This window comes from Chanos chanos, chromosome 13, assembly GCF_902362185.1.
Source record: "Chanos chanos chromosome 13, fChaCha1.1, whole genome shotgun sequence".
NCBI lineage: Eukaryota > Metazoa > Chordata > Actinopteri > Gonorynchiformes > Chanidae > Chanos > Chanos chanos.
In genome coordinates, this window is record NC_044507.1 from 22083974 (window position 1) to 22107043 (window position 23070).

Genomic DNA, 23070 nt, shown 5'->3' on the forward strand with positions numbered 1-23070 from the left:
ATTCCTTCTGTTATGGTTACAGTTAAGTGTTATATCAATATTCAGTCAAATATTCACAGTGAGCCATTAACCAGAGTTTCTTTACACATTGGCAAGACACCACAAAGGCTAAAAGTCGCAGGAAATTTGGTCATCAGTTGAAAACTCACAGACCCACAGGCATAGCTGCAGTAGCGTTATTAGTATTTGTGTGGAAAAAGAATAAATTTGGCTGAAATTGCTTTTTCTTTTGGCGAGAGTGTTCAAAAACTATTTATGTCCCTTTTGAATCAATAATGCACATGGCCACCGTTACAGAGGCCATGTTACATTCCACAGAAATATTCTGAAAAGATCATTGTCTGGCCTTCGTCTCCACCTCCCTCTGATTCGGCCAATCAGCACTCAGCCTCACCAGGTCACTCATCACAAGCTCATTCACTCGTACCCATATCCACGGACTCCTGCCCTCACGTCAAGGACTCACTGACTGATTATCATTCACAGCTGGTCCTGGGTCATGCACTCATCAAACACACATAGAGGTTTTGTTCTCTCACTACTCTGTGAGGTGTCTCATACCTGCAGGGTGTTTTGTGTCACTTCCCTCCAGCCTGCCTTTATTCCCTTACTGTGTATTGATCCTCTCCTGTTACCTCGTTTCCACCTTACCTAAGACTACTTAAGCCTGTAGCGGTCCTGCTTGCCCCGTGCCAAACTTCTACTTGTTCCTGAGATTTGCCTTCTGGTTGCTGATTTGCATTAAAGTCAGCTCAGCACTTGCGTCCTGTTGCACTGACCATTCATCACAGTTACGACATCCAGCCTGACGTGTCCAAGTTCACAATGTCAAACAACTACAAAGGACTAACGTTTTTCCTTTTATACACAAATATAAAACATATTCAAGTTCAAATAAACCCACTTCACACACATCAGTTTCCAGACCCGTTCAACCCTTTGTTTGGACTATGTTTAAACACGCGACTCGAAATATCGGTCTGTTGCCGTGGTACCGCCACAAGGAAACAGAAAAAAATTCTGGATTGAGATCTGGTTGACTGTTAGCGTCTATGTGATCCCTGTCTGAATGTGATCAGGAGAAGCAATGTTTGGGTCTGTGATTAAAATGATGTGACAGTGATTTAAAAGGTCCATCACAAGGACATGTCCTCCAGCCAAAACTGGACAGACTGCTCGATCATCAGAGGCACCGTAAACATTCAGAACAAGACAACCACAGGCATACACGCAAAAAAAAAAAAAAATCAAATAAAAACCAAATAAAATCGGTGTATTTCCGCGTGCTATCGCGGGGGGGGCCGGCGTCGTGATGCCTGGGTTTGGCCTCTCTGCCGCACAGCCACAGGCTGGTACAGAACACCCCCGCTGGGCCTGTGCTCTGTCACGCTGAGGAGCAGCAGGGGAAAAAACAACTCATTTGTCATCAATGCTGACTCCCGCCACTGCTCAGATAAAGCCCTCGGTGGGCATTACATTCACAGAAAGAGAGAGATAAAAAAAAAAAAAAAACAAGAGTGGGGGGGGGGGGGGTTTGCCCTGTTATAACTAGATAAGCAGGTACAGCATTAACTTACAAAATATGATTCATTTCTCTGAGTGCTGTCAGCTGGGGCAAACAGGTCAAAGGTTTGGAACACAGTATACTTGAGACGACAGGAGATGAGATCGTTATAACACATTTTTCCCAGATTTAATTTTGCACGGTGAAAATAAGACACAGGGTAATGCTTCAAACACCTTCAGTATGTGTTATTCATCCAAACAGAGCTGTCAACACAGCGTGTGTGCTGGGGTGCTAATTAATTATCTCACATAGAACAAATTATAACACACAGTCACCAAGGAAGCAATGGGTCTCACTGAATAAAGCATGGAAGATGAATAAAACACTCAAATCAGTCAATAACAATCAAACTCAAATAAGCCAAGAACAATCCAACTCAAATCAGTCAAGAATAATCAAACTTAAATCAGTCAAGAACAATCAAACTCAAATCAGTCGAACAAACAAACTAATATCAGTCAAGAACAAACCAAAATCAACCAAAAACAAACAGCCTCAAATCAGTCAAGAACAATTAAACTCAAATCAGTCAAGAGCAATCAAACCCAAATCAGTCAAGAAGCAGCAAATTCAAATCAGTCAATACCAATCAAACCCAAATCAGTCAAGACCAATCAAACTCAAATCAGTCAAGAACAATCAAACCCAAATCAGTCAAGAAGAAGCAAACTCAAGTCAGTCAAAAAGAAGGAAACTCAAGTCAGTCAAGACCAATCAAACCCAAATCAGTCAAGAACAGTATCAGAAGTACTCTCAGTGACCAGATTAGATACATGAGAGAGGGTTGCTCCTGTAAACCACAGAGGAGCTGTGGCCATGGGTTACTACATAGAGCAGGCAGAGGGGCAATGAGGGATCCAGCCTCTTGTTAAAATTTACCAAACAGTGAGAGATCAATGATATCTGTGCCAGGCCCAGTAACTGGGAGAAAACCGTCCTCCTGGACTTTTTTCCGTGTGACACTAAGGCTTACAGACAAAATGCAGTGAAACGCAAAACACATTCCTGTCAAAACCATTCCTGTGGGTGAGAACGGCTCATTGACGAGAGAGGTCAAAGAGGAACGTCGAGACCTGTACAATCTAACCGGCAGGACACAAACAGGCCAGCAACACTGCTGAACTATCTAACCGGCAGGACACAAACAGGCCAGCAACACTGCTGAACTATCTAACCGGCAGGACACAAACAGGCCAGCAACACTGCTGAACTATCTAACCGGCAGGACACAAACAGGCCAGCAACACTGCTGTACAATCTAACCGTCAGGACACACGAAACAGGCCAGCAACACTGCTGAACTATCTAACCGGCAGGACACAAACAGGCCAGCAACACTGCTGAACTATCTAACCGGCAGGACACAAACAGGCCAGCAACACTGCTGAACTATCTAACCGTCAGGACACACGAAACAGGCCAGCAACACTGCTGAACAATCACAGCATGCAGGACACCATCTCAGAACATACACCTTGTCTGTCCACACTGCGTCGGAAGCTAAAATGGCAGACAACCACACCCTGCTCCTCTCCTGTCAGCTAATATTTAGAGCAGCACCACTAACCGCAAGATCACCTAGATCACTAGATCACTAATACTGGATCACTGATTCTGCAAAGAGTCCTGGTTCCCGTTGTATTGTGCTGATAGCACAGTCAGGTGTCAGCCACCCAAGGCCACGGACCCGCCTGCATGGCGTCAGTGATGAAGGACGGCGTCAGAGATGCAGGCTGACAGTGATCAGTGTTGGGGTAAAGAGTTACTAAGTAACGTGTTACTGTAATTATATTACTTCCCTCTATAACGAAGTAAAGTAAAGCAAAGCATTACAGTTCAAATTTCAGTTATCACATTACAGTTACTCGATTATTAAAATCTCCTTTACTGCGTTACACAAGCCTTTTCAAAAGAATGGTTTTTGTGCTGAATATTTAAATTTAACATATAAAATGGATAGTTCCAATCCTGGGTGCCAATGGGTCAATACAGTGCTCCAGCGATGTTAAAATACATGATTATAGAAGCAGCTATGACACGACACACACGTGTTCACATTAATTGTGTATCTATAATATGACTGCCCGCTGTCACGATGGAGAGATTACCCAGTGAGAGCTTGGGTCCTTGACAGTAGCTCCTGTTAAATGGGACAAGACCGACAACTGGTTAGTTAGCTAGCTAGCAAGGTCTGATACATTTGAGAAAACCCGAAACTATGGTCTAGCTAACCAAGACAGTAACATGGAGAGCTTTAATGTTACTTTTAATCACAAAACACAGATCACGCAGCTGTCGGCTGAGGATGACACCAAACCGTATTACTCGCTACCCCAGAAACTACCGGTAGTTAACCATTGAAGCTAAATGACTGTGTCTCGATTAATGTAACTATAGTTATCGTTAGACGGCTAAGCTTGTGTGTTTCTATTTTTTGTCACTGGTCAAAAGTGTGAACTCATGAATGAGGCCACGCTTTACAGTTATTTTAGAACAGCAAAGGGGTGTTCTTAAGCACGACGAGTAACTATTGCATTGAAAATGAAGAAATGAAAGGACTATGATGTTTGTCCTTGTATTTTTATGAGGTAAATTGGGGAATTTGTAGTTTTAGAGAGTAACTCAAAAGTAAAGTAATGAGTAGTGTTATCACTTTTCAAAAGAAGTAACGAGTAAAGTAATCCCATTACAATTTAAAGAAGTAATTGGTAACGTATAACTAATTACTTGTTTTGAGTAACTACACTGTCAGTGGTGCATGTCAGTGCCAGTGGTACACTGAGGGGGGAGTGTTTGAGTCACTTCTCGTTCCCTGAGACCAGCTGATTAAATCCGAACACCACAGCATATCTGAACACTGCCGCTGATGAGGTGCTTCCCCTCGTAGCTAAAGTTTACCCTTCATCACACACCCTTCTCAGTAGCATAATGTGTCGTGTCATGAAGCGGGCGTCATCCCAGAATGGTTCCAGGAACAGGAGAGTCAGTTCACTTTACCTGGGGGGTCTGTGTACTCCCAAGGCCGCAGCACAACAGAGCCTCTTGAGAATGAGATGGAATGGACTGTTTACAATATGAACATAGCGCCATCCAATCAGGAGCAACCGCGTGATGCCATTATATCAGCACGGACCAGCATCCCTGTGGAATGTTTTCAACACCTCTGTGAACTCAGGAGGTTCTGGAGGTAATGGAGTTCCTGGCTTAGAACTAGAAAGCTTTACATAATATCCTGGCAACTGCATTTATGTGGTTTGAGTGGACTGATGAATAGCACATACAGGCCATCATTTACAAGCAATCCCTCCCTATTCTCAGCTTTCCTCACACTCCATACTACTAACAAACAGTGTAATCCAATGCCTGATAGGAATCAGATGAATATGGTCTTCCAACAACTTAAGATACATTTGTGTGGGCAGAAATCTATCTTGAGGTTGTTGTGAAGACAAATCTTTCAGAACGTAACCTCAAATGGAAGGTTCCGGAGCAGCCGTAGAGAGAAGCAGAGACTGATTTCCTGGTAAACAGGATGCAGCCCCTCAACCCGACACACACTGATCTCCTCACGGCTTTTAGTCAAAGTACGGTGGGTACGTTAGCTCGCTCTGTACGTACGAGGACCATCCACATAGAACGATGTGACTCATTTCCAATGTCAAAGAGCCTGTAAGCAGTGCAATCCAGAACCAGATTAAATTAAGCGTGTAAGGAAAGCCAATTAAATGCTTACATTTTCCTTCTAAAGTGAAAGTAAAAATCAATAACACCATCACATATCCAGGGCTGACTCACACGTGGAACAGACGAGTGCTGTCTGATGTATATGTTCTATTGATCCCGACCTAGTCGAGCTACACAAACACAGCAAAACGTCAAATGGCTCACATTTAGGATCTGACTCCTTTAAAGCCGCTAACCCGAGTACAGTTTTTACTGTACGGTTTGATCTCTCCTGGCCTTCCACATCTGGAGGACAGGTACCTCTGTCACTTTTTTGACAGGACCAAAATAACACAAACATACTGCACATTTTCAGTCAATTTCAGGCTGATCTTGTCTGATGGGTAAAACGCAAAACCTCCCTGAATGTCTTGTCAAGCCTCATTAGTAGTCTGTGCAGTGTCCTTTGCATGTCATGAGAGTAACCCAGTTCTTTTGTGTGATCATGAGAAGAGTGTATGTGTGCCACCACGTTTGTGATGTCCCGAAGAGCACGTCTCTCACGTGGATTTGAACTGACCCGGATAAAGGCTCCGAACAACGTGGATCCTGCGCTGAAGCAGAACCTTATTGGTCACGTTCGTTGGACGGGTGCCCCCCCACCCCCACCCCCCACCCCAGTAGGCCGCGGTCGCATCCGCTGGTTTGTTAAGCGAGGATCACCATGGCAACGAGCATAGGGTTAGAAGCAAGCGATTTGCGGCTGATATTTTTAGCGGCGGCCGGTGCCGGTGCAGTCGTACAGCCTTAATGATGTGAGGCATAGCGTTTCGCCCCGTGCTCTGTGGGGAAAGGGCTGCATTCGCAAACAAACGAACCGCAGCCGCGGCTTGATGGCTCACCCGGAAAAGGTTGCCCCATAAACACAGACCAAAACAGCCAAGTCCAACCACATAATGGGCACCTCGCTACATCAGAGGGAAAGAGATTACAAGGATTTGTCAAATCAGCCCTGATTACTGTGTTATCATGTCATTTGCTTGGTCGTGCACTGAAAAACTGCCTGCTCTTCTGGAGTGTAACACCAGTCAACACAATGATTATGATAACACACACACACACACACACACACACACACACACACACAAACTCATTAATACACTATTATTGAGTATTTCTTTTTCCCACTAATTTTGTTCAATCATAAACTGTGTAGCTTGTTGAATCAAGAGGTATTTGTGATGATTAAACTCAAACTTAAACCCAACCACTCAAAGACGTACACATATAAATCATTAGGGTGGAAACCTGTATGGTAGAAAACATCATATTGTGTGTAGAAGGAAGTGTTTGAGTGATACAGCAGTTGCACTTTAAACAGTGGGCAGGACACAGCACCAGCAAACGGCAGCTGAGCAGATATTAAAACTAATGACTCTAGTCCCAGAGCCAGGCACCTGTCCCAAGCCAGTACACCACAGCCTGATTCACAATCACTCACCATCTGCCAGAGTCCCCCAGAACACAGATGAAAATGCCTGAACGGCAAAGCCAGCAGCTCGCTGTATAAAGGAGCTGAACAGTGACACTGAGGAGACCTTCCCATGGTGGACATCAGCAGGTCTAAACACATTCGGGTTAAGGACTACTTCAGATGGTAATTGCCTAAAACTGTTCAACCCTGCAGAACACTGTAACACAGTGCTGTTTGAATCTAACTGTTAATACTATTTTCTACAAAATTTCCTGAGTCTACCTCAAATGCTGGTCCTGTTTAGTAGACTGTGTTGCACCTGACTGGTTTAACTATTGTACTGCATTAAAAAACAGCATATCCAAAGTCTAAAGTTGCATTTTCAATGCACCAGTGTCATGTCTAAGATCATGAGAGGAGCTGAAATAAAGCAATGTCTCTGATGCTTTACAAGTAGTAAAGCTATTACACAACTATCATAAACAAAAACACAAACATATGCAAACTGTAATCAAGCTGTATCTAATCTTCCATAAAAGGGATACTGTTCGTGGCTATTTATTATTAAGAGTAAATTAACACAGCCACTCACCTGAGAAATGACAGTGCCTTTTAATTAAAGTGTTCAGTACCAAGGACAGTTACAGGGTCTTTTGTTGTGCAGATCACGTCAGAGTGAGGGAAGATTTATCGTTAGATAAAAGGCTTTTTCATACGTAAAACATGCAGCGGTTCCCTCCATCCACTGTCTCATAGCACAACACGTCATTTGAACAAGAGGCTTTCTGTACTGAACCTTGACAATCAAACATTTAAAGAAAATATTAATACTCAGCATTTCTGAATGGTTTGAATACAGTACCACCAAACACTAATATCAATTTTCAGGGTTTGTCTCCACTGTGTCGATACAAGTCAAAAGAACTGCAATATTAAATCTTACAAAAATCAAAAAGGACTTAAATATAAGCCAGGTAACTTCAGAGTACATTCAAAAAGCAGACTCTCATGTTTTGTTTGGCCTTTTGTTTTGTTTTGTTTTGTTTTCTTGTTTGCCTCTTTGTTTTGATGAGGCCAATTTACTTTTTCAGTTGAATTTCAGCTGAATTCGTATATTTAACATAAGGAGCATTCGATGGAACTCAGAGAGACTGTCCAGTCCAATCCACGGGGTGTATGGCTTGGGTTTGTTTTGTCAAGGACACCGTTGACATAGAATAGTGAATAACAATGCCTATGTCGCCTGCTCATCTGTCGAGCATTATTAGGACTTCGGGTCCGTTTTTCTGTCCATGAAAAGCTCACATATTTTAAAATTCGACAAAATAACCAAATATCTCGTTAAAACATAGGCCGGTGTGAATAATGGACAACCCATTGTGTCATGTAAACCTTACTTGTTAGAAATGTACTCAGTAAAAAAACACTTATTACATCAACTTAACAGAGATAAATAATGCGTCGTGATTTTGCTGTCTAGACTGACTCAGTTTTACGAGGAAAAGATGATTATTAAGAATTTTCGCAAAACAACCGTTCTGGTAACGTTTTGGCAACCTGTTTGACACTAACAGACGATAAAACAACTATTACAGACTCCGCAGTAAATGTACGGGCTTGCGTAAATTTGCGTTATCTACCATGTATCGCGCAATGGGGCAATTAATCAACAGTAACCAACCCGACTATCGATGTTTTGTCATTTTATTTATCTGTGGTCGACTTACAAACCTTACCTCATCCCCTTCTCCAAACTGTAGACCGAGGTCTACGAAGTGTTCGACCCGAATATAGCCGTCAGCATCTTCGTCACATACATCGAAGACCTCTTTTAGCTTTTTCAAGAAGAGTAGAAGCTGCTCTTGGTCGGGGAAGACATTGCCGTCCATTGTCGAGATATGTTTGTTAAGCTGAGATATTAAAGAGACTCCGTGGGAATCCGTGCGATGGTCGCCATCATCTTCGCTTTCCGCTGCTCAGCTGCTCTCCAACGGGCGTGACATCACTCCCATCACTGGCTCACACGGGAAGGACCACTTGGAGGAGGTAGGAAGGGGTAGCTGTGATGTAAGATAACGGTTTACGATTGGAGAAATAAGCGAGGAGTAAGCGAGTGGCTGAATGAAAACTTGACTGGCGCGTCATTACATTTACGTAAGTGTGAACTCTTCCCACCTGATCCGACTACTGCGATCAGATCCGTTTCATAATTGATTTCTGCTTTATATCATACATTATCAAGAAGTCGGTATTAACTTATCTAGAAACACGATATCCTTCAGCGTTACGTCAATGGATTTGTTTTTAATTCACCAAAAGGTGTTAGTCTACATTTATTTCAACATAGTGATTTCGAGAAACGCCCTATGACCCATTAATGGAAAATAATCACAAATTATTCTGAACGGCAATATCGGTCTACTTTACCTGTATGCATTAATGACCTGTTAATTACTGGTAAAGTATTACAGATTGTGTGGTGGTAGTCAAATAATTTCAGAGATCACAAAGTTATGAATTTTAAAAAAAAATATTTATTAACATTCCTGGTAAAAATCAACACATAAAATGGAAACACTGTACAAATATGCTAAAAAAGAAAAAAAAAAGGGGGAGAATAAACAAACAAATAAAACAAAACAGAAAAGCGCGTTTGGTGTGTTGCCCCTGGTCTGCGTGACGTGGGCTCCAGAGCTCGCCTGCTTTGTCTGTCTCTCAAGCCACATTCTCCACAATGAGCCTCGGCTCCAGCAAAGAATCCCACTGCTCAGTCAGCTGCAGCAAAGACATCAAAGACAGGTCGGTTATGGCATTCCATACCACACACACACACACACGCACACGCACACACACACGCACACACACACACACACACACACACCACACACACGCACACACACAAACACTCAAACACACACACACACACGCACGCACACACACACGCACACACACACGCACACCACACACACGCACACACCACACACACGCACACCACACACGCACACGCACACACCACACACACGCACACACACACACACACGCACACACACACGCACACACACGCACACGCACACACACACGCACACACACACGCACACGCACACACACACACCACACACACGCACACACACAAACACTCAAACACACACACACACAAAGAGCCTCTTTACAAAGAACTGCCCTCTTTCACTTAAACAATTAAAGGGGATAAGCCAAAAGCAACACTTGTATGAGACTGTGGGAGGTGGTTCAAAACAATCAGGGTGTAAAGATGACAAAAGAGAGGACCTGGAGCTTAGCCATACAATGTGTGTATGTGTGTATGAGCACCACACAGCACACGTGTGCAGAACATGACCAAACATCAAAGCACCAACACAACAGCATTCATCACTCGATACCAATACCCACAAACCTTCAGAACACAAACCGTGCGTTTGGACAACACCTGTTTTCATTTGGGAGTGGAATATTAATGTGCTCTTTTTACAGCAGTGTTGTTTTTTTACCTTAATGTTCCATACACAGTACAGGCTATTACAGGATGTTTAACGATGTGTTCTCTTCCCATTCTGCATTCAGTAATTACAGCTTTTCAAAACAATAAACATTCCCATTAACAGGTACCATAAAAGGGAGTGGTTTTAAGTGTCAGTATGTAAAAGGATTAAACGTTTACATTGGACAGGTAACCGTTGAATTGAGACAGGTCAGTATCGAGACACTGAGTGGTCTATACCGGCGATTCTCAACTCCAGTCCTGGGGGCCCCATGTCCTGCATTTCTTTGTTTTAACTCAGGGCTGACACACCTGATTCCACTGATCAGTGAATCGTCAAGCCCTTGATTCGCTCAATTAACTGTGATAATGAAGAGTTAAAACAAAGACGTGCAGGACAGTGGGCCCCGGGACTGGAGCTGAGAACCACTGGTCTAAACCATAACGCTTGTGGAAGGTTACGGGATACGAGCGTTGTGTCATTGTACCTGAGATCCACGAGTGACGGCGTACTCCACACTCTCTGAGCCGTCCGGGTTCTGATACACCAGGTCAAACTTACCGGGCTCAGCTGGACCTGCAACACACAACCACAGCACAGAAAACATTCACGGTCTCATCTGAGGACCTCAGTAGGAATTACAACCACAGCACAGAAAACATTCACGGTCTCATCTGAGGACCTCAGTAGGAATTACAACCACAGCACAGAAAACATTCACGGTCTCACCTGAGGACCTCAGCAGGAATTACTGTGAGAAAACATTAATAATATACCTATACTTTAACGTCTAACTGACATCTGATGAAGTCTAATTTGTCTCTCTGAAAATACTACAGAGAAAAAAAAAACATCCAATGTCAATGGATTACTGCAGATGAGGGGAAAAATAAATAAACGTATTAGACCTGTAAAGAGCTGTAACGGTCACGCAGCAAACTGAACCATTTTTAATGTGTTTGGGGAGAACTATGACACCATAATCATTCTTATGGTTAATGTGATGTTTTGGGCCTGTGTGTAGCAATGTAAGGTTTGGGTTTATGTGTAATAGTGCCGGGGTTTGGGTCTGTGTGTAGGGGTGTATTTTGGGTAAGGGGTTTGGGTCTGTGTGTAGGGGTGTATTTGGGTAAGGGGTTTGGGTGTGTGTGTAGGGGTGTATTTTGGGTAAGGGGGTTTGGGTCTGTGTGTAGGGGTGTATTTGGGTAAGGGGTTTGGGTCTGTGTGTAGGGGTGTATTTGGGTAAGGGGGTTTTGGGTCTGTGTGTAGGGGTGTATTTTGGGTAAGGGGGTTTGGGTCTGTGTGTAGGGGTGTATTTTGGGTAAGGGGGTTTGGGTCTATGTGTAGGGGTGTATTTTGGGTAAGGGGGTTTGGGTCTGTGTGTAGGGGTGTATTTGGGTAAGGGGGTTTGGGTCTGTGTGTAGGGGTGTATTTTGGGTAAGGGGGTTTGGGTCTGTGTGTAGGGGTGTATTTTGGGTAAGGGGGTTTGGGTCTGTGTGTAGGGGTGTATTTGGGTAAGGGGGTTTGGGTCTGTGTGTAGGGGTGTATTTTGGGTAAGGGGGTTTTATGTTGTGTCTAGGCCTACCCTGAGTCCCGGTGAGCAGTTCCATCTCAATGACATTAGTGCTGTTGTTGTATCCAATGATCAGCCCTTCCTGGAAACAAAAAAAGCATCATTAGAAACATTCAAACACGTGTCCTTCAGATACCCAAAGATCTGGTCTTGTGAGCGACCAGTGAGTGTCTCTAACTGACTTACTTTATACTCTGACACTTCAGGAGTGTAGCTTTCTGTTAACTCCAAAAGCTGCGTGGAAAGAAAAGAAAACAAGTGTTAGACCTGGTTTACAGAGACAGAACATTTGTGGGCACAAATGTATAACTTTTCAGCAGACCTTGAAAGCAATCTTCTGTCCCACTGGGGGTGGTGCTGCCAGTAGAGGCAGTGCACTGTAGTCTCGTTTGGGGAGCGGCGCTGGGGGATTCTGGAATAAACACACAGTTGGGAAAACTAATAATACACAGGATAAACTAAGACAGCAAATTACCATATAACATTGTTGAGAGAAGTGTAAACTCACATAGAAGATAACTGAGTGATACGTTTCACTTTTAACATATGTATGTTAGACTGCAGATCTGAGCATGTTTTGACAGGAGGTTACTGGCAGGTAATGGCCTTTAACTGTCAACTGTACAACCAAACTCACCTGTAGAATTAGACTGTACAAGCGAACTCACCTGTAGAATTAGACTGTACAAGCAAACTCACCTGTAGAATTAGACTCTTGTTGCTGAGAGAATCATTAAAGTTCAGCCTCTTGCTTTCTTCATAGCTGTAATGGTAGTCCTGTTTCCATGGCGTTCCTCTAGCCCTCCCAAACCCACCTCTCCCACCTCCTCGGTTCCCGCCCCGACCCCTGCCTCTCCACGGGCTCCTCTTTTCCCCCCACTCCCTCCCAGTAGACTCCCCGACGTGAGGGGGTCGTATATTGAGTCCCGACCCCTGTAAGTTTGGTTTTTTGATGACCAGCTCTGTCTCACTGCTGCTGTCCGAGTCCGAGCTCTCACACGCAGCCTGGGGCTTCTTCACAATGGGAGTAGACGCTGAGAGAGCTGGCGCTGGAGGCGGCTGAACTGCGGGTGTTCGGGTGACGGCAGGCGATTTCTGAGGGTGGGGTTTTTTTTTTACGGAACTCGCAGACGGCGAGGAGGAGTCGGAGTCGGAGTCGGAGTCTGAGGAAGTCTGAGATGGTTTCTGGGCTGGAATGTTTGAGTTTGTGACAGCCGGCGGTTTCGGTGTAACAGAGGGATTGTTTTTGCGGGACGGAGGAACCACCTCGTCGTCAGAGGAGGAGTCTGATGAGGAGCTTTTTTGAATGACAGTTGACTTTTTGATGGTGCTGGACTGTTTAGGAGTAGGCCGGGCTGGAGTGGTTTTCTTCTGGGTTTCCTCTTCACTGCTATCTGAAGAGTCTGAGGAGGATTCACTTGATTTCCTTCCTGCAGGTTTCCCGTTGACAGGTTTCCCATTGACAGGTTTCCCATTGACAGGTTTACCACTGGCAGTGGGAACAGAGACCGCTGCTGGTTTACTTGTTCTGTCTGGCAGTGACTTTGAGGGGACTGTTTGTTTTGGGGTAACAACCTCCGGCTTGCTGACAACCTGCTTTTCTTCCTTTTTCTTTTTCTTGTCTTTCTTTGTTTTCTTTTTCTTATGCCCAGTTTCCAGGGATCCATTGACTTGGGATTTCTCCTTTTTTTGTTGTGGTCCCTCGCTCAAACACCCCGCCACTGACTGTTCCTGCTCCTCTCTCCTCCTCTTCTTGCCTTTATGGTCGGGTATACCTGAGTGTTTACTGGGCTCCGATTCATTTACAGGAGGTAAGCTGGCAACCTTCACCCTGTCGTTAAAATAATTCACAGTATTCGATCAAAGGCAGGTCCAAACACTCTCGATGCTGCTTTAAGTTAATTAACGTTTAAACGTGACATGGGAAGGCTACAGAGTTTTAAAAACGAGGGGAAAGCCGTACAATGCGCGTGTCGCACGCACGTGCAGTGGTTCGAAGGTGGTATTTAGCAGTCAAAAATTATTTTTAACACAACAGTTTAAATTTTTAGAGAATGAGAAGACTCTAGAAAGGCGTTAGCTGTTTACCTAATACTGTCGTTGTCACGAACGACGTAGATGCTCTCTGGAGGAGGGAGGTAGCAATCCTCAATGAAGAGGTCTAACATAGTTTTGCGGCTGTAGTTAAACTTTTCCCGAATAACGCTGGCCAGATCCGCGATGACGCGACATTTGTTAAGGTTTACTAAAAGCCAGCACATACGACAGTCCGGCAGGGCTGGGGGCGGATAGTCAAAATACAGCCTCACTCTAACCGCATTGAGACTGGGAGCAGCCATTACAGTTGCATGTAGTGACAGGGGGCGGGAAGATCGGCGTAAATACTCACATTTCGGACTTGCAAAAAACGATCCAATTACTGCCTTCTATCGGCTTGGAAGAGAAGCGGAAGTGAATATTTTCAGGTTAGTCAGCTGACTGGAAAGTCATATGATGTAGTCATATTTGTTGCAAGCTGCTACTCGGCAGAAGCAAGTCAGGTAACGTTGCAGACTTTATATTGAATGAGCAGGTCCCACGAACAGCAAGTTTTACCCGACAATGCCGACTTTGTGGACTGGAACGCTTGCTGTAGTGGTGTTTTTTGTGGGGGCAATTGACAGAGGTAAGTTATGTGAAAGTGAATGATGGAGTAAGTTAGTGACTTCAGCATCCTCAAAGTTAGTTTAAAAAACTCGACAGGCATGTTTTCACGTGCTTTAGTATCTGGCTATCATGCCTATCGTTGGCGTTTATCAGCAACGCAGTTTTTAAAAAGTACTGGGACAAAAATGTAAGACCCAGAAAAAACGGAATCAAAGTGTCGTTTTCAGGACTGAAACTGAAACCAGCTAGAATCTCCCGAGTACCTGACCTGTTTGTGCAGTATGGTCGGTCCTGCATGTAGCACAATCTAAAAACTATTCGAAGGTGGCCACTTGGTCACCTTAAGCAATATGTACACATTTTAGAGCTGAACCCCTAACAAAGACAATGCTTCAAAATGTGCCAAAATCCTGCTAATCGGATTTTCCCAACAGGCTGTCTCACCCCCGTGCAGCCAGGCGAATCGTGGGGGTACGTGGATGTCCGAGATGGGGCTCATATGTTTTGGTGGCTCTACTATGCAAACAGCTCGTCCGCGAGCTACAAGGAGCTTCCTCTTGTGATGTGGCTTCAGGTGCGTGTATACCGTTCTCAGGACTAATTTACTCCATTAATTTAACGGCTCATTTAAGGAAAAAAACAAAGTTTTTACAAAGTCTAGTCAAGACTACATCAAAGGTGAAGATATTCAGTGTTGCATGATAATGAGTTCAGTCATAAATTGGTGTAACTGCACACAGTTGGGTTCATTATTCCGCCTCGATTTGTCTCCAGGGCGGCCCCGGAGGATCCAGCTGTGGGTTTGGCAACTTTGAAGAAATCGGACCTCTTGATAGAGATCTGAACCCAAGGAAAACCTCATGGGTAGATATGATTGGGGTTTTTTTTTGTTTGTTTGTTTAGTTGGTTGTTTTTTTTTACCCCAAAATCTCACACTTTTCCACGTAAAATGACTCACAACACTTTCTTCCAGAGGGACCGTGTTTGTATCCTTATAGAATTGAGACATTAATCAATATCCACATTACTGGTTTTACTTCAGTGTGCATAAGTGAGTGTTTTATTGAATATGAGTGAGGTACAGTGTTCTGAGTGAAGATGTGTGTGTTGACGGTGTCTCTGGTGTGTAGGTCCAGGCGTCCAGCGTGCTGTTTGTGGATAACCCTGTGGGAACTGGGTACAGTTACACAGACACAGAGGAGGCCCTGACCAAGAACGTCACCATGATAGCCTCAGACATGCTAGTCCTGCTCAAACACTTTTTCAGCCTGAAGAAAGAATTTCAGGTATTATCTCTAACCTCTCAAGGAGTGTGGGCTTTTTAATTACCACTATTTTAAAGTTAAAAATACTCTGCATGTCTTCATGATAGAAAAATGGTTTGTTTGTTCTTTCCTGTAGACCATCCCTTTTTACATATTCTCTGAGTCCTATGGAGGGAAAATGGCAGCAGCTATCTCACTAGAACTCACAAAGGTACTGAAATATGTTTACAAAGGTACTGAAATATGCTATTGAAATGACAAGTCCTGAGGCCCAGGGAGACACTCTTGTCAGGTTTCTTTTCCGGGGTCTTTTTTTGAGTGGATATTGAGTAATATTTGTTTGAGCTCTGGTTTAAGATTCAGAATCATGCACTCTGACAAGTATGGCTCAGACAGGAAGTGGTTCAGTGTGAATAATACCTACTTCCTTCACAGTTCTCTCTGTGTCTCCTATTCATCCAAAAATGCTGGATCATCTAAATCTACTGGCTTTTGACTTTTTCTCCTAGGCTATTGGACAGGGAGCTATCAAATGCAACTTTTCTGGCGTAGCGTTGGGAGACTCCTGGATCTCTCCTATAGGTCTGTTTCTGGCTGTCACGCTTTTTTTTTCTCAAATTTTTTTACGGGAAGGCAAGCCTTCCTAAGGACCTCCATGACCACAGGAGTTGGTTGGAGCAAAAGCCTTTGTGCTCTGCAGCACCCTAGAGACAGTTGTTTATCCCAGCTGTAAATTAATGCCTCGTGTTAAAAGCTAGACTTTGAAATGTAATCCCTCTGAAAAGTGAGTTTCATGCCTCATATGACTCTTTGTCATGTGCAGGTCCAAGTCTTAAGTTCAGGTCTGTTTTAGTGCTGAGCGGGGTCATAGTCCAAACATGCCCTGTATGACACCATAAACCTGACCTGCTCTACGATACTCACCTGATGCACATCAGAGCAAAAAACTCATTCTCAAATTCCTCATTTTCAGATTCAGTCATGACCTGGGGCCCATATCTGTACAGCACGGTGAGTAGCACACCTCAGAGAGAGGAGAGAGTCATTAGCCGAATATAAAGAATTTTTCTCAAGTCTCAAGACTGCAGCATCCTGGCATTTTTCTGTGGGTGAATCAAACCGTTTGGAGCTGTTACAAAGACAGTCCCAACTCCAGTGGTTTCCACCCCAGTCCCCAGTTATGCCCAGCTCTTCCATGAGATCAGCTGATTTTGTCTTTTCTGTGCTGTGGGTTTGTAGTCTCTGCTGGATGACTATGGGCTGAGAGAAGTGAACAGCGCCGCCATGGCTGTGCAGCAGGCTGTGGACCAGGGCCAGTTTGAAAAAGCCACTGAACTCTGGTCTGTGACCGAGAGCGTGGTGGAGCAGGTACGTTTCTTAAAGGGACAGCGACATCACAAAGGGTCAAACTAGATGTAACCCAGTCGTCTCGCTGAAAGGTGAACACTCTCCAAACCGTCCTGTACCTTCTGGGGTCTGTCGGTATTCTGTGGAAGTGAAAAACGCTTGCAATTTCAAAACTGTGCTTTCAGAACACGAATAACGTGAACTTCTACAACATCCTGACTCAAGAAAACGATGAACTGCTGAAGTCAGGCACAGAGCAGGGATATCTCGGTAAGGGAAAGGCCTGCACGTTCAACTGAAGTCTTTTTGATCTGTGAAAAGGAAACGTCGCTGGATTAAAAATCGCATTTCTGTCTAAATCTCCACAGCTTTGTTGAAGCGGCACCACGTTCGGCCTCTGCACCGCCGGTCACTCTCAGAGCTGATGAATGGACCAATCAGGAACAAGCTGCACGTCATCCCGAAAAATGTCGTATGGGGAGGTATCCTTTATTCATTACTTCATTTTCCATCCTTATGTGTTCAGTTCCTCTAACTGTATTTATCATATTCGAATAATAGATTTGGAATACATCTTCCATTTTATTTATTAGTACTGAGAGAGTAGCAGCTATCATCATTACTCAGTTTCCTGTGTATTGCTGAATCAGCAAAAAAAAAAAAAAAAAAAAAAGAATTGAAGCATTTCTATCCTCTTTCTAACTTCCCCATGAAGCCAAAGTACATTAACTATTTTGACATTGTGAGCAGTTTTTCTTTGTCTCGCCTTTTGCTGAGGTGTGTAGGAAATTGAAATGACTTTCAGCGGTACTTTCAGATAGGGAAAAAAAAAAAAAACGTAGGAATGCCTTTTGTGGTATCAAGCTGCTGAGGTCGGTGTGTTGCCCTGTGCCCTCAGGCCAAGCCGAGGCTGTGTTCTCCAGCATGGCGGAAGATTTTATGCGGCCCGTGGTTGACATTGTGGACCAGCTGCTGGCGGCAGGAGTCTATGTCACAGTCTATAACGGACAGCTGGACCTCATCGTCGACACCATAGGTCAGTCCATCACGCATCTGTGGAAACGGTTTCGCTGGCTTGCGGTGCATGGAGTTGTTGAGTGGTTGGCCGTCACAACATGCTTTTGTTTCATTTTGTTTTGTTATGTTGTCCCTGGTGGTGCTGTCCAAATGAAGGGTGAGTTTATTCTGTGGTGGTCTTCTCCTGTGTCACACGGAGACTCTGCACATCCAGGATGTTCAGCACCCCGTTTTCAGCCCCACTGTCACCTCACTGTTAGGCCCTGAGATGGTGATTGATTTGAGGGTGTTGGACCAGGGTAAAATAGAGGAGGATACTGGGGGAAAACTAGGCCTGCATAAACAGGAGTGAAATATTTCCACAGAGGGAGTAGACAGACCCGTCGGAGGAGGCTAATTTTGGCATTTTGTCCTTGTAATACACAAACACACTTAAGTTGGCCAGTAGAGTTCCCCAGCTTTGTTACATGAAGACCAGACTGAGTGTCTGGTCTAACAGGAGAAAGCTTACCTACCAGGCTCTGTAACAGGTTGGGGTGTGTGTGGCAGGTCAGGAACAGTGGGTGAAACAGTTGAAGTGGCCAGGAATCCAGTCCTTTAACCAGATGAAGTGGACCGCCCTGGAAGACCCTAGTGCCGCGGGTCAAACCGGCGCATTCTATAAGACCTACAAGAACTTTGCTTTCTACTGGATCCTCAAGGCCGGTCACATGGTAAGAGCTGCGATCCAGGTCTGAAAAAACAAGTCCGTAATGTTCAGGTTGACCTGTTCTCTTCATCTTCTGAAAAAAAAAAAAAAAAAAAAAACGATGTAAATCCGTCTCCTGGACCAGAGTGTAAAAGTCCACCCAGGAGCCATCACTCTGACGTGGTTTTATCACCACTTTAAAGGCATGATGTCATATCTGTAATACAGACAGACTGTCTGGGGACAGTCACTGAGGTCATGTGTTCACAGTTTGGGGGGCGGGCAGGCGTGTGTGTGTGTGTGTGTGTGTGTGTGAGACTCATGCTGACTTTGTTAAACTGTGTTGTATCAGATTCCGTCCGACCAGGGACCCATGGCCCTGCGCATGCTGAGGATGGTGACGCGGCAGGACTGACGGAGCTGAGGGAGACGCCAGCTGGAATGGCCCCTCATTCACCCTAGGACAATCAACGTCATACAGATTCACCAAAATCACATCTCCACCTCTGCCTCGAAAAATGAATTTACCTGAGTAAAATGAATTTACCGGTGTAAAATGAATTTACCTGTGTAAAAAATAAATGATCTGAGAGTTTTTTTTAATGATGACCTCTGTGCTGTGCAATGCTGATTCTCCAAAGCACTGAATCTGACCAGATTTGGCCAAGGGAACAATAAACCTTTTTTTTTTTGTAGAAATTGCGTCATGGGTTTCTGCTTTCATACGTGCTCATTTTTTCCATAGACTTTGTGGTCGTTAAGTGTAAGATTTGTGGTTAAGGATTTGAGTAGAGAGTAAAAAACAGTGAAGACGAAGAGCAGACTGTGTGTAGTGGAGCCTCACGCCCTGGTGCCACACCCTGGTGCCACGCCCCTGGTGCCACGCCCGCACTCCAGCGGCAGTTCTGCTGGCCTCTCTGAAATGCCAAAGGTATGAGGCAGAACACAGAGGACAGTGGCACCAGAATAAACAGCCCTCCGCTCCAGCGTGGCATGAACACAGCAGTCGTGTTTAAGAAGGGAAGACATTTTATTGACTGTATGGTAACAAGTGTGAGTCATTTTATTTCTGTATACATCAAAGGTCAGCACTGACAATGTGCTACAGAGCACCAGTCATTTCCCTTATATGTATGTAAAACAAAGATCATCGCTGTATTTAGTGTGAAATATTATCTTACTGCGACACACTGTTGGCTTAAATGCAGCTATATGAGCCCAAGGCAACTTATTGACCATAATTCAGGTTTAACAAAAAAAAAAAAAAAGAGTTTGCTCAATGTTCATATTCTCTTAAAAAAAGCTGTTAAGAAATCATAAGCAATATTAATTGGTTAGTGATTCAGGTAGTTGTGTCAGAGGGAGACGGGGGACATTGGGAAGCACCAGTTTAGAGGTCAGTCCTTCATAGATGTTGAGGTGTCTTGACAACAACAGCAACTCATCAAACATTAACCCACACCGACATTCACCCACGCACAGGCTCGTGTTTGTTCCCTCCATATGCAAAACCATTCTAAGCAGCGAGTATATCTGTGTAAACTGAGGTACGCGTATATGTGTGTGTGTGTGTGTGTGTGTGTGATTATTAGACGGTGCCCTGGGCAGTCTCTTTGGTGTAGCTGAGAGGACACCTGCCCCAGTGAGACTCCGGCACGCTGAAGCCCTCTCTGGTCACGGGCTCCACCACAAGCTCCAGTAGCCCTGGGCCATCAGGCACCGGCAGCTCCACCACACGGAACAGGGTGGAGTAGGACCGGCCAATCAGGGTCAGAGGCCCAGGGGGCGTGCGAGGGTCGGGCCCGCGCAGGCGGCGCCAGTGAATCCGAAAGTGACGGGTCCGTTGTGCTGGGTAGGACCAGTGCAGGGTGGCACTGAGGTGGACTTGTCCAGCACCGCCAACACCCCTCTGCCACACCACGTCAAACACAGCAACGCCCGCAATCGACACCGGGGTCACACGCAGACTCTCTGCATCCAGCACCTGTGCATACAGAACCGCCAGTCAAAACAGACGGCCAATCAGATTCAACGGTGAAATGTAGCAGGACGTGGATTTGTCACTCCTATGGGTTTCCCTCTACTGAAGAGCAAGTCCAACACAAGATGTGCCACAGAACCAGACTAAATGACTAAACGCGTTTGCACTAAACAAATGCCAATTCTTAATTAATAATTCATAATTGATATGTGAGTAGGTCCTGAAACAGATGCGTTTCACTCACCATAATCTCGCCCACCCTGACGCTGAAGGGTAAGTCCTTGTCTGTCCCGTCTCGCGAGACGTTGATGCAGATTTCCCTTAAAGCACAGCCTGGTACCTCCAGCTGAAAACACCTGCCGTAAGATCCAGCACACACACACAGGAGTCAATCTCTCCATCTCTCATTCACTTAAGTCACACACACACACACACACACACACACACACACACACAGGAGTCAATCTCTCCATCTCTCATTCACTTAAGTCACACACACACACACACAGGAGTCAGTCAATCTCTCCATCTCTCATTCACTTAAGTCACACACACACACACACACACACACACAGGAGTCGATCTCTCCATCTCTCATTCACGTAAGCTATTCACACACACACACAGCTGCCCCCACACAGTTGGCCAGGGGTCACATGATCATGGACATTGTTAGAGTTAAAACAGAATTAAACATATTTTGTCTCACCTCTCCTTCTACTGTATTTAACTCAGTCTTTTTCATCTGTTTTATCTGTATGAACGAATGTGTATGATCTGACTGGTGTGTAGTGTGCAGTATCTGAGCGTGCGAACGATCTGATTGGTGTGTAGTGTGTTGTAGCTGAGCGTGTGAGTGATCTGATTGGTGTGTAAGACTCTGTACCGGGTGGTCCAGCCCTCTGACTCCCACTGCCCACAGCTCCGAGTGAACTCCTTCACCAGCTTATGATTGAGTCCTAAAGCAGTGGGCTGCACACTACTGTCTGCACAGACCAAACCACACACACACACGCACACACACACACACACACACAAACACACGTACACACACAAACACACATACACACAGAATATCATCAATTAAAGGTACACACACATATTAACAGGAGATTGTGTTTTGAATGTGTAATCTCTGATGACGACATGGTTTGCTGACTCACAGATCTCCCGTGTGCCAGCGTGTACACACTGTGCAGAGTGCATGGTTTTCAGCTCTAAGGAAATGCTCACTCCAGCAGAGGGCTTGTACACAAAAGAGACAAACGTGTTTTCGGCCAAGGGCATATGGAATGAAAATATCCTACGGAAGAGCACAGACCCACAACAGTCACACTCTATAGACTCTCTCTCTCTTACACACAAAAAAGACCATATCACACCATTGTATCTTTAATGAAACTCACAGCAGAGAGAGAACTAGACTTTTCTGGCCTTTGTCTTTTAAAATCAAACATCCCCACTCCGGTGCTGACATGAGTATGCATGCAACTGTTTGTGTGGCTGTTGCTACGGTAACACTCAAAGGTAGTTTTATACCTGGCACAGACACTGGTTAGCGTGGAGGGGATCATACCCTCGATCACCAGAGAGGTGCCCCCTGACCAGACGTCCTCAGGGCAGCCTCGGGTCCGGAGCCAGCCCTTTCCCTCCACGCTCTGGTGGCCGTAGAGAGGCTGGACCTCCTGAGCGCTGAGATTCAGCCAGCTTTTCTCCCTCTCCACCTACACAAGGACACAATCTGTGGTACTGATCAAACACAGCACATCTAAACCCGCATGGCGCCGTGGGATGCGTGTGTGTGTGTGTGTGTGTGTGATGACACGCCAGCCGTGTGGGCTGTGGTGATGAAACAAAAACACTGTCAGCTGGTAAGGGCTCCGTGGGCAGGAGGCAGATGGAGACTATGGTGTGTGTGTAAGAGCACTGAGTTGTAATGTGGAGAATTTCTGCTGCGTAAGGTTAAAACGGCCCTTTTCAAGTGGGAATGAGCAGTCAAAGGCATTAATTAAAACACCAGAGCTCTCCAGAAAAAGCTCGGGATTGATTTGGGAGAAACTTCATGTGTTTGTCGGGGCTCTAACCTCAAGAGTAAAATATAAACACACAGCCGTCGTGCACCATATGGAACACCCCACAAGAGTTCTGGGTTATTAAGAATGAGTCTCAGATGTGGACTCATACGGAGCAGACCCCTCTGAGAAGCAGCGCAATGACGGCAGAGCGTCTTCATCAGCCCTTTCCGTGCTTACCTGTCCCTTCCAGTAGAGGCTCTTCCCAAAGCCCTGACAGAAGGAGGAGACGAAGGGGAGGGAGAAGGAGGGGCGGCGAATGATCAGATGGTCTGAC

General features: G+C 45.0%; 4 protein-coding genes across 5 annotated transcripts in view; 1 reads left to right on the forward strand and 3 right to left on the reverse strand.

Annotated features, from left to right (window-relative positions):
• The window catches only part of rab11fip4a (RAB11 family interacting protein 4 (class II) a), a 64109-nt gene extending 55516 nt beyond the window's left edge, over positions 1–8593 (reverse strand). For both annotated transcript variants that reach the window (XM_030790741.1, XM_030790740.1), the window contains exon 1: positions 8441–8593. In XM_030790741.1, coding sequence (XP_030646601.1) covers positions 8441–8593 — 153 coding nt within the window. The remainder of the gene's footprint in view (positions 1–8440) is intronic.
• A 772-nt stretch (positions 8594–9365) lies between these two features.
• On the reverse strand, positions 9366–14116 carry coil (coilin p80). Its single transcript, XM_030789767.1, has 8 exons — positions 13866–14116; positions 13268–13608; positions 12477–13207; positions 12100–12189; positions 11964–12011; positions 11790–11859; positions 10692–10780; positions 9366–9479 (listed from the first exon to the last, which is right to left on the reverse strand). Exons 1-8 carry the CDS (start codon positions 14114–14116, stop codon positions 9420–9422), a joined length of 1680 nt encoding a protein of 559 aa, XP_030645627.1. The 3' UTR covers positions 9366–9419.
• Positions 14117–14291: 175 nt separating this feature from the next.
• Positions 14292–19423, forward strand: scpep1 (serine carboxypeptidase 1). The gene is made up of 13 exons (XM_030790338.1): positions 14292–14442; positions 14858–14997; positions 15198–15287; positions 15554–15709; positions 15825–15899; positions 16198–16270; positions 16662–16699; positions 16928–17056; positions 17221–17305; positions 17404–17517; positions 17934–18071; positions 18602–18765; positions 19093–19423. The coding sequence occupies exons 1-13, from the start codon at positions 14379–14381 to the stop codon at positions 19153–19155; spliced, it is 1329 nt and encodes a 442-aa protein (XP_030646198.1). The 5' UTR covers positions 14292–14378; the 3' UTR covers positions 19156–19423.
• Positions 19424–20245: 822 nt separating this feature from the next.
• engase (endo-beta-N-acetylglucosaminidase) overlaps positions 20246–23070 on the reverse strand; it is a 6971-nt gene continuing 4146 nt past the window's right edge. Inside the window, exons 9-14 of the mRNA XM_030789768.1 lie at positions 22974–23070; positions 22261–22445; positions 21885–22024; positions 21608–21707; positions 20966–21077; positions 20246–20724 (exon numbers count right to left, since the gene is read on the reverse strand). The exon at positions 22974–23070 is cut by the window's right edge and continues 15 nt beyond it. Of these exons, the coding sequence (XP_030645628.1) occupies positions 20329–20724; positions 20966–21077; positions 21608–21707; positions 21885–22024; positions 22261–22445; positions 22974–23070 (1030 nt within the window). The 3' untranslated portion in view covers positions 20246–20328. The remainder of the gene's footprint in view (positions 20725–20965; positions 21078–21607; positions 21708–21884; positions 22025–22260; positions 22446–22973) is intronic.